The 10,328-nt window shown below is 41.8% G+C and overlaps 1 protein-coding gene across 4 annotated transcripts in view; it reads right to left on the reverse strand.

The window, feature by feature from the left end:
- The window catches only part of LOC115021661 (neuroendocrine convertase 1-like), a 174,651-nt gene extending 164,323 nt beyond the window's left edge, over window positions 1–10,328 (reverse strand). For 3 of the 4 annotated variants that reach the window (XM_029452241.1, XM_029452240.1, XM_029452242.1), the window contains exons 1-2: window positions 10,068–10,322; window positions 5,207–5,382 (exon numbers count right to left, since the gene is read on the reverse strand). In XM_029452241.1, coding sequence (XP_029308101.1) covers window positions 5,207–5,377 — 171 coding nt within the window. In that variant the 5' untranslated portion in view covers window positions 5,378–5,382; window positions 10,068–10,322. Of the gene's footprint in view, window positions 1–5,206; window positions 5,383–10,067 lie in introns of all 4 variants that reach the window. The other variant, XM_029452239.1, reaches the window with a different exon arrangement.

A 10,328-nucleotide genomic window follows, 5' to 3' on the forward strand; every position in this document is an offset into this window, starting at 1 on the left:
TCCAACAGTAAAGCTGTACAACGTACAATACTTCTCAATGTTCCATACTGTGTATGAGCGTGCTCTTGTCCACCATCTTCCTTTATCTTCTTTATCTCTCCCTCTTTCCCTATCTCTCTCTCCATTTCAATATTGAAGAGAGTTTTATTAAGGGCTAGACTCGGGTGTGCTGAGGCGCTCTCAGTAATTTTCCTACAAAGTGCTTTAATCCATCACACGGCCAACATGTGGCCTTTGCAGCCATACATCATCTCAGCCCAGGGAGAGAGAGGACGGGAAAGAGAGGGAGTGGTAGCATAATTTCTTCTCTCCTCCTCCTCCTCAACCCCATCTTCTCCTTCTCCTTCTTCTTCTTCTCTAGCTTCATCTCCCGCCAGAGTTTCCCACCAGGGAGGGAAACCACATCTTCTCCACATATTCCTCAGTCAAGTCCTCTCTCCATTTACAAATGAGAGTGAGGCATGAGCGAGGATGGAATGAGGGGAGGCGGGGGGTGGTACGCAAAGAGAGAGAGAGAGAGAAAATGAAAGAGATGGAGATAGCCGTGAGTGAATGAGTGAGTGAATGAGAGGGAGAGAGAAAGAGATAAGAAAAATGGAGAAAAGCTTACTGGAATGAATTAAAATTGGGGACAAAAGCGGGTGAGAGGAAGTCAGACACAGAGAGTGTGTGTGCGTGTGTGCGTGTGTGCGTGTGTGTGTGTGTGCAAGGTGTGTGCATCTGTACTTGCATGAGGAAATAGAAATAGCGAGTGAAGGAGTAGAGATGGGGGAGAAAAAAAAGTGCTGCATTTTCCCAGCATGCAGCTGGTGCAGTATTGCCCTCTGCGTTGCCCCCGGCCAACACCTGCCTCCATTTCGCTCTCTCCGCCCTCCTCGCGCCGAGGAGCAGCGGTGAACTCTGGGCCCCCTGACTAATGGAATGGGCCCTCTCTTCCAACCATTAGACGATTGGTGTCCCTTTTCGCGCCCCTGGGTACCCTACGCTACAGAAAAGGGAGAGGAAGGGAGAGGGAGAAGATGGTGGTACGTTGGCCTTTTTCCTTTTGCCAGACACACACAAACACCTGGCCATAACATACCAGCCTGGAGTAATCCAGCAAGAGTAAGGCTTGACATAGCTTAGCATCTGACTGAGGCTATTTCTGAGAGGATATTAGAAATTCTGAATTGTGTGCAGCACTACAAGGTTTCAGAGAAGAAGCTCTCTGAATGTGTACGACAGCGGCCCCGGCTGATCGTGAAGCGTTTGTGTGATTTCATTTAGCCGGTAAATCCAGTGCTCTACCTCAATTACATCTGCTTTACTCAGATGGAAAACATACCTCGCGAGTACAGAGGATGGGGAGGGGAGGGCATAGAACGGATTGGGGATTGAATCTCTCGATGAGCTGATAGCACGTCCGCAGACAGCGAGCCAAGCTGTGCCACAGTAATGTTATGCTAATGAGATGGTAATGATATGCTAATCTGCCAGCAGTATTCCACCTCACTGGAGAGAAGGGGAATCTGGGAGGCCTTTCACCATTGGTTGGAGACCAGGGACTTCCTGAAGTCAGAGTTCAAAACAACACACACACGCACGCACACGCACACGCACACGCACACACACACTCTTAATTATTGAAGCAGTGTTCTCAGCTAAAATAAAAACAATGCAACACATACACTTAATCTGTATCTAATCGGATTTGCAAACTCTTAAGTAAGCAAGAAATAATGCCTGTAAACAATGCAGTATCATGTGATGTAACTTAAAACTGGGTCGGATGTATTGTAATTAAGCCTGCCAGCAAAACTGAGACTTTTTAAATCAGCGTGTAATATCAAGTCACTGTGCTGTTGTTTTGTGCAGGCATTAAGTGAAACAGAAAATCATCTCTTTGGCGATCAGGTTCTTTTTCCTTTGTCATTGTGTGCACAACCCTGCACCTGTAATGGCTGCTATTACCTGCCTAGTCAAAGCGTCTCTTTCTCTCTGGCTCATAATGATTGCATTAAACCACCACATCCTTGGTTGAAGATGAGACTCACCATTGTATGACAGTAGTTTTTGAATCCAGTCAGTACTGCTACATAATTCAAAGCGAGAGCTTCCTGGGTGCACTGCATTCGTTGGGTTTGTTTCTTTATTTAAATGATGATACATTTCACTCCATCATTGGGAATGAGACAATTTACCCTCCAATATAAAAAAGGAATGTTGACAAACTATAAGCCGTCTTTAAACATTTCTAAATGAGCAAGGAGTCAGACAAGTAAAAGAAAAATGTGGATAGATAAACTCCATCTCTTTGACACATTTAAAAATCATAAAGACTGACGGGAGAGGCTTCAGTGCACCTGCAAAAAGCAACTGCAATGCATCACAGTAAATCTGTCTGTGTGGCATAAAGACATCATCGCGGATATGTTGCTTTGTTTTTCTTGGTATTTTACAGTTGCAAAATGGATATGTCAAGTCTGCACAATGGAGAGACGAGATGACATTTTCTTGGATGCTGTACACTAAATCAAAGAGACCAACAATATGCTGAGTGCCAGCATGGAGACATTTGATTCCCATTCCACTCATGCGGCATTACCACTGGAATGCCAGCAGACATCACAATCCTCCCCGAGCTGGCGTAGGACTGCTTGTCAGACTTTTCATTCTACTTCAATGTTTTAAAAATATATACACATATCATAGAAAATTGTGAAGCGCCGGCTTCTTCTTGATATTATGATATTTACAATAGGTTTGACTTAACAAAGGCGAGTTAGTGTCAGTGACATTTAGCATCAGCCTCTGGCGACAGACAGGTAAAAGAAGCCAGTCAGCAGATTGGACCTGGGGGGATCGTGAAAGTGGGGGTTGTTTGAGGCTCTGCTCAGGATATGGTGGTGCTGGGTTGGACACCTTATTAACACACAAAACACGCTTACTGCATTCCCTTGATGATGGATTACTACAGAATCCCCTCACAATGCTACAGTATCATTGCACAATTTCACAAATATAACAGAACAAAACGAATATAAACTAACAACAATGGGTGTAGCGATACATCGATATGGATCGACTTAATGATCAAGGATCCAATATCATCGATGCAAAGTGAAAACACGATACATATCATCATCTTTAAGATACGCCTTTATTTTGAAATTCTCATGGAACATCTGTGTCACCATTTCAATGCAAGAGCATCTCCTTCCTAAACATTCAAACAGTGCCTAAAAATGAGAAATGTGGCATTTTACATCAGAGAAACAGAGATTTATTTTTATTCTTTTTTGTTATTTAAATGTTTGTAAGAGCCTAGTAATAAAGTTGTCATATTTGAGTTGCTTTTTGTCAGTTGATGCAACTGATAGTGTTAAATGGTCATGATATCGTCTCATATTGCAGGACCCTGAATTGAATCAAAATTGTGATTTACACCCCTACTAACAAAACTACAGTTATTTTCAAAAATGTGTTTCACAGTACCTTGTTTATGCATAAATACATGTACATGGCAACATGTTTTTGCTTTTGTTTTCATAATTACAAGCGATCAGTGCATCGGGGGACTATCAGTGGTTTATAAAAGAGAGCAGAAAACAATGCAGGAAGAGGCAGAGGTGTTTGTGTGCATACATGAGGGACAATGAGAGAGAGACAGGCAGAGAGGAAGACGGAGACGGGGGTGGACTGTCCAATACACTCCTGATAAAGGTCAAAGAGATGTTTTATTCATGACCAGGCGGCAGCGGAAGCGGCAGTAGCAGCAGTGGCAGGAGCAGCGGAAGGGGCAGCGGCAGTAGCAGCAGCGGCAGGAGCAGCGGAAGGGGTAGCGGCAGTAGCGGCAGTAGCGGCAGTAGCGGCAGTAGCGGCGGCTGCGGCGGCAGTAGCGGAAGCGGCAGCTATTGCAGCGGCAGCGGGGCCAAGGTTGAAATGAGTTTGCGTCCCCGTTCCCCAGAGCCCGCTCTGCACACCACCTCACACCAGGCCAGCGGACACTGCCCCTAACACTTATAAATAATGTCAAAAAACACTTACACACACACCCCAGTATCACATATCAATAACTTCAAATCACTCAAAAATCGATGGAGGAATGCACATCTGCCGGCAAAGAACAAAGTGCAATATGCTTAAGTGAATGAAGTGGAACTAAAACCCTTTAAGGAGACTCTTGGAGACTGTAGCATGTAGGATTTTCTCAACTGTAGGGCTCTATCTATAACCAATTATTAACAGAAAACTATGACATTTTGAATATAATGTAAAACAAATCAAGATATCCTATATTTTGCTTTGCATATTTAAAATGCGACTGTCCATTTGCTATCTAATGCATTTTATGGCTCGTCCTCACTGTATTTAAGGTCAGGCACTTACAGTATCCGGGTGCTTTCCCATCTGAAATTTGTATGATGGATTGCTTACACAATGTTGTTTAATCAAATAGCACATTTTATCCTATGAATCTCGGTCGATTCTTTGAAAAGAAGAATTTAAATAAAAGAATCCCTTTTACAGACCAGAGCATGAATGGATGTCAATTCACAAGGGCTCTTACCTTTTTAATCTTTCTGACTGGGAATCTTTCATAAAAAAGAATCAGAAGAAGTTCATTTTAAAACACGTTATGTCCTTGAACAGCCTCTTTGAACTTGCCCTTACAAAGAAACCCTACTGTATTCCAGCTAACCAAGACCCGCTCCCAGACCTTATTTCTTTTAATGCAGCAGAGATTTTTTTTTAAGGGAGCTGACACAATTTCAGACTCAACAACCAAAGTAACCTTTAAAGTATTGATGTGGATAAATCAGATGTAGTCTTCTGACAATTGGAAAGATTTCAGCATGACAGATTAAAACTCAGGCAAATAGGTAAAGACCCAATCATCTCCCAACACATTCAACTGGAGCCTATTCCACATATAGGAATTTATCACAGGGTTCTCTAAGTTTGGTTAAATAGAAGTGTGTGTGTGTGTGTCTTTATATGTGTGTGTCACTCTGTGTAGACGGCCTACTCCAGTGTCTTTGATCAGATATGAAATATTCAGAAACGCTGCTGTAATTTGATGAAAGTCAGATATCCCTCAAATAGGAAGCAGAAGTCAGCGCTTTGGCAGCTCTTAAAAATAAAACCTCAGTAGCCAGATTTAGAAAGTGTAGAATCCTGGCCCATATGTGAAGGCAACAACAAGGGGTTTCAAACATGCACTGACCTGTTGTATGAACTCCAGTCTGTGCTGCGCGGCCAGAGCTCTGGCAGCTCGGATGCCTCCGTCCATTCGCACTGCATAGAAGACATGCCGGTTGGTCCCACGATGCCCCTCTGTGGTCACTAGCTTCCTCTGCAGCAGGCAGCCAAGCACCAGCACAACTGCACTGAACATAGAGCCTTTAAAAAAGAAGATTTTTTATCAAATAGTGACGAAAAATACATTTCTTAAACCTTTTACAAATTTATGTCAATTATGTACATTTTTGGACAGTCTTAACCCACATTCCTTTATTGCATATTGACGTTAAAAGTCAGAAAATTGTGAGAAATGACCAATGTCACAAATTTAAATATACCCAAAGAAATTAAATGCGCATATATGACAAAGAAAAGCATCCTGTTCTTACATTTGAGAAACTGGAACCAGCAACAAAAGACAAATAATTACAATATTCAAAATTGTTTTTCCGCTCTATTAAGTTTCCCGCTGGATACCCTCTCTCCAGCGGTTGTTTGAAATTAAGTCTAAAAACTGACATTATGAATATCTATATAACAAAAACACAAACACCTACAATTTTAACTATTACCAAAACACTCCGAATACCATCTAACTACACAAATGAGTTTATAGAGTGTGGGATTCAGCGTCTCTGCGCAGAGTTGGCAATTGTGAAGCAATTTGCCCACAGCCACCTCCTCTGTACTTTTGCATGAAATCCACAGTGGCTGCCACCTACAGCATGTGAACCACCCACCTGTAGCCACAGAGTGAAACGTCCAGGAGAAATCTTTCACACAGTGCGATGAAAGCTAGAACTCTGGCACCGGGGGCCCCGAGCGAGACAACATACTCTCTCCAGTTCCCAACCCACACGTTTAATCTCCTGGCCTTGATGCAAATGCTTCTGAGAGCAGAAAAGCAGTGGCGCTCTCATTGTGTGAACTAACTTCCCTCTTTAAGCAAAACAGTAACTTTATCAGTCTTTTCTTTATACCCGCGCTTTCCTGTGAACGATGATAGAATAAAAAGTTGTCACCTCACTCTTCTCAGTATCTACTCAACAAGAAAAAAACAGCCAATGCACTATAGAAGAATGCATTACTGAAGAACATTAATTGCTTACACTCCCACCACCAGATTATGCAACTAACATTTACTGCTGATCCGTGAAGTTATATATATACACGTTAGTTTATACTGAATGTGATTAGGAATGCTTTATGTAACTTGTTGTATTCAGTAAGTTCTTTTCCACATGTACACATCTCCTAAATGCCAAAAGGCTGCATCTATTAGTCGAATAATCGATAAGTCATTCGGCAACTATTCTAATTCTAACTACCTTTGTTCAATTGTTTAAGTCACGTTTTAAGCAAAAGTGCTCAAAATCCTGTGGTTCCACCTTCTAAAATGTGAACATGTAATGTTTTGGTGTTAGTCCTTAATGATATCAAATTAAATATTTGATGGTTTCGGTCTGTTGGTCGGACAGAACAAACTATTTGAATAGGAAAACTTGGGCTTTTGAAAATCGCAACGGACATTTTTACTATCTTTTGACATTTTACAAAGTATTGTATACATTGATTAGTTGGGAAAATAATCAACAGATTAATTGATTATAAAAATAATAGTTAGTTGCAGCCCTACGTAATTGTTATGAAGCTATTGTCTGCAATCTTTGTTTTTTTTTGCCTTTATTTCAGCCATTTTATTCCCAAAATGGACAGTGGAACTCCAAACTAGAAGATTAAGATCTCTCACTCTATATTATTCTGTTTGTATGTGTATCTGACTTCCCTTCAAAAGTGAAGTGCCTCCTCCAGCAGCATTTCCCCCCCAAACAACAAGCAGTGCAGCTGACCACCGTTTAAAGTCTACAGCATCATTCAGCTCCAATCTCCCAAGCCACTGATTGAAATCGATAACCTCACTTGGGGCTCAGGCCCCAGTCAATCCCACTGGAGGTGCAGGGCCGCCAGCGTACACCTCACCCAGTGAGGAGCGGGCCTCGGGCAGAGATGGAGTAGACGGGGAGAGAGGGAGGGAGAACGGGTGAGCACATGAGACTGGAGTACAGGAGAGCCACATTGAACAGTGTCAGGGCCTCGGGGCCTACTGGGACACTGATAAAGTACCTGGACATTTTTATAGACAAACTACTTATTTCCATCCTCATATCGCTTGGGAAGACTGATAACTTTATATTCCTCTCAGGCAGAGGAATGAAAGAAGGGGGGGCCCTTTCAGGAGTTTAATTGATCAAACTGTAGCCACAAGGGGTTTTTTTCTGGAGATAAAAGGGACTAGCACTCTCCCCTGTACAATGCAGAGATCTTTTAGAAAGCAGACCCAATGAAAAAAGAGAATGTAACTCATTATGCAAAGTCATTACAAGTCTCTGACTATACTCCTTAAAGAGGGGGAGTTAATGGTGGAATTGTATCGTACAGGGTTTCCAGAGGTCAAACTACCGGTCAAAGGATAACATTATTTTACAATGTCCAGATTATTATTGCAAGGGCATCAGGGCCAAGCAGCACAGATCCTTTCACTGGAGTCCAAGTCTCCATGTTAGCAAGCTTTCCCAACAGAACAGAACAGAACTTTATTGTCCCACCGGAACAGAAAATATGTCTTTGTCTCATCAATCAAGACAATAAACACAGTAAGAACAATATATTGTTATTGTTTTTACTGTGTCTATTGTCAGTAAAATTATTATCACAACACGCATCATAAATCATCAGCAATATATGTGCAAAGGTTTAAACAAGTAATTGAAATCTTCAGGCATGGGGATGTTGTTGTGCTGTTTGTTCATTATATTGATTGTGCATAACACAAAGAATCCTTTATATATCTTTTTGTTTACAAAAGGTTTTCTATAGTGTTGTCCAGACAACATTACCATAAATTCAGAGTGGAGGGAATGTTCAGTGTCATCTTTACCGTGAACAGCAACATTACACGGTGCATCTTATCATTTTTGTCGCCGTCCTACAATTCTCTAACAACTCTAGCCAATTAGTTTTTATTTGCCACAGTCAGGTTTACATACCAGACTTGGATATATCCAAAGCTGAAGGGTTCTTGAGGAAGGCAACTAATGCATCCACGCCATATTGTTCAGATTATTACGATCAGCCAAGTCAGAAAAAACATTCCCGTCAGCCTCCTAGTTGTAATATCGAGTGGGAGATATTGGGAATTTATGACAACAGCGATATCTCTCGCTTGGTGAAAAGAACAGAAGAATCAACAAACAGACAAATGAATCTAAATTAAACCCAAAATAAACATTAATAGAATCAATTCATCTCATTTAAAAGGGCGATATAAATCCTCCAAATATGTAAACACACCAAAAGTAGCTCATTTAGGCTTTTTATCGGTATGACTACAATGTCAGCAGTGGGGGGAACCATCCCATTTTTTTACATTGACGCACAGTACAGAAGTGCAGCTTAAACCCCTACCAGCAGCTGATCTGTAGGTGACTGTAACTCTAGTGGTTCAGACATGGGGGCCAAAGAAAGGCGATACACGTGCACATGTGTTTTTAGTTATTTGACCAGATTAGACCTCTACTCATGGCTGTGTGGGTGTGTGTAGTCAGAGTTTGATTAACATTTCCATAATGTCTATAAAAAGATTGTGCAGTAAGCAATGGGACAAGACTTGGGTATTGGATGGATTGGTTGAAGTTAGCTTTAAAGTGGCTTCTTGTAAAACTATTTTGGTTGTAAATGTTGTCTCAACTCAAACTCCATTCTCGAGTAACAAATGACTTATCAGTAAACAATGAACAGAGCAAGGAACAGGAAGTCTAGTTGTAATCCCACAGTTCGGGCTTCAAAGCTTGGCGCTCTTCGAAACTACACCTGTACTGGCAGGTGTACATTAATGAAGAAAGTCAGCTAGGCAGCGAGCTGAAAGGGCTGTGTTCAGCTACCCGTGTTTTCAGGTAAGATAGTTAGCCACTCAGTCCTCTGATTGTTCCACTGATGTTAAACACATGCACACAAACCACTGTTTGTCACAATCATCTAATAAACTGTTTATTGAAGTATTTATTGATGTTTTTGACTAGTCTGATTCACCAGTGCTCCATAGAAGCACAGGTGTAAGTAATACTATTAACAATGGTTGCATTCCATTCAGGTGTGCCAGGCCCTGGTTAAGTGCATGCTGGCTCATTGGCATGTCTTAACGGGGCACCTGAATGTACTGTAACAGAGCCATTCTTAACATTAGTGTTACTTACACCTGTGCTCTTCCTACTGTCCCAGGTCAAAAACGTCTCATGAGAAAAAGGTCTACCCTCAGTGTATCTCCACCCAGCTACAACCTGCATGAGGTCTAATCAGGCAGAAATTGGAAACACCTGTGTGGGTGTATATTTATGACTATTATTTTGTTTTACAGAAGGGCGACATTTCAACAGATGTTGCTTCAGTAGTAGTATGTAGGTGGTACATGTGCTAGCTACAGTAGTCTATTACATAAGTTATACAAGTTATCACAAAACCTTAACATAACAAAGTCCCACTGCATACATTATAGACATTGAATCATTTCCTGTGTTGGTTATAATACATAAGCATTGGGTGGATTACTAGTACGGTAATAGTAATAGAGAATGGTCTGAATCAAGTTTCCAGTCATTACATGTTCTGTCTCCTTGTCAAGTCAACCTGGTCCAGTGCATCAACGCCTGGAAACGAGACTACATCTGAGTGCGAGGGGAGGGGGGGGGGGGGTAAAACTGGTTCAAACCTCACTCCCTCCATGTACTACGGAGCCTAAAAGGATTAAATGGGTTTGTAGTGTAGTGACAGAAAGAGAAAGCGTTTACCTTTTCTTTCCAGGCGACAGAGCCTTCACACAGACCGACAGCCTCCTGTTGAAAGCAGAGCGGCAGGTCGATGCATCGTAAAGAGACAAATCTCCCGACGCATCCATTTTTATTGTGTCCACTGACTCCTGGTAATAAAACGTGCAAATTAGAGCATGCAAAACACTGCATCTTTATCGTGCATCTTCTCACTGGACAAGTCAAACGTGCAGAAATACCGAACTGTAAGTCGACAAAACGAGCACATCCACGGCGTGTGGC

This window comes from Cottoperca gobio, chromosome 16 (assembly GCF_900634415.1).
Source record: "Cottoperca gobio chromosome 16, fCotGob3.1, whole genome shotgun sequence".
NCBI classification, from domain to species: domain Eukaryota; kingdom Metazoa; phylum Chordata; class Actinopteri; order Perciformes; family Bovichtidae; genus Cottoperca; species Cottoperca gobio.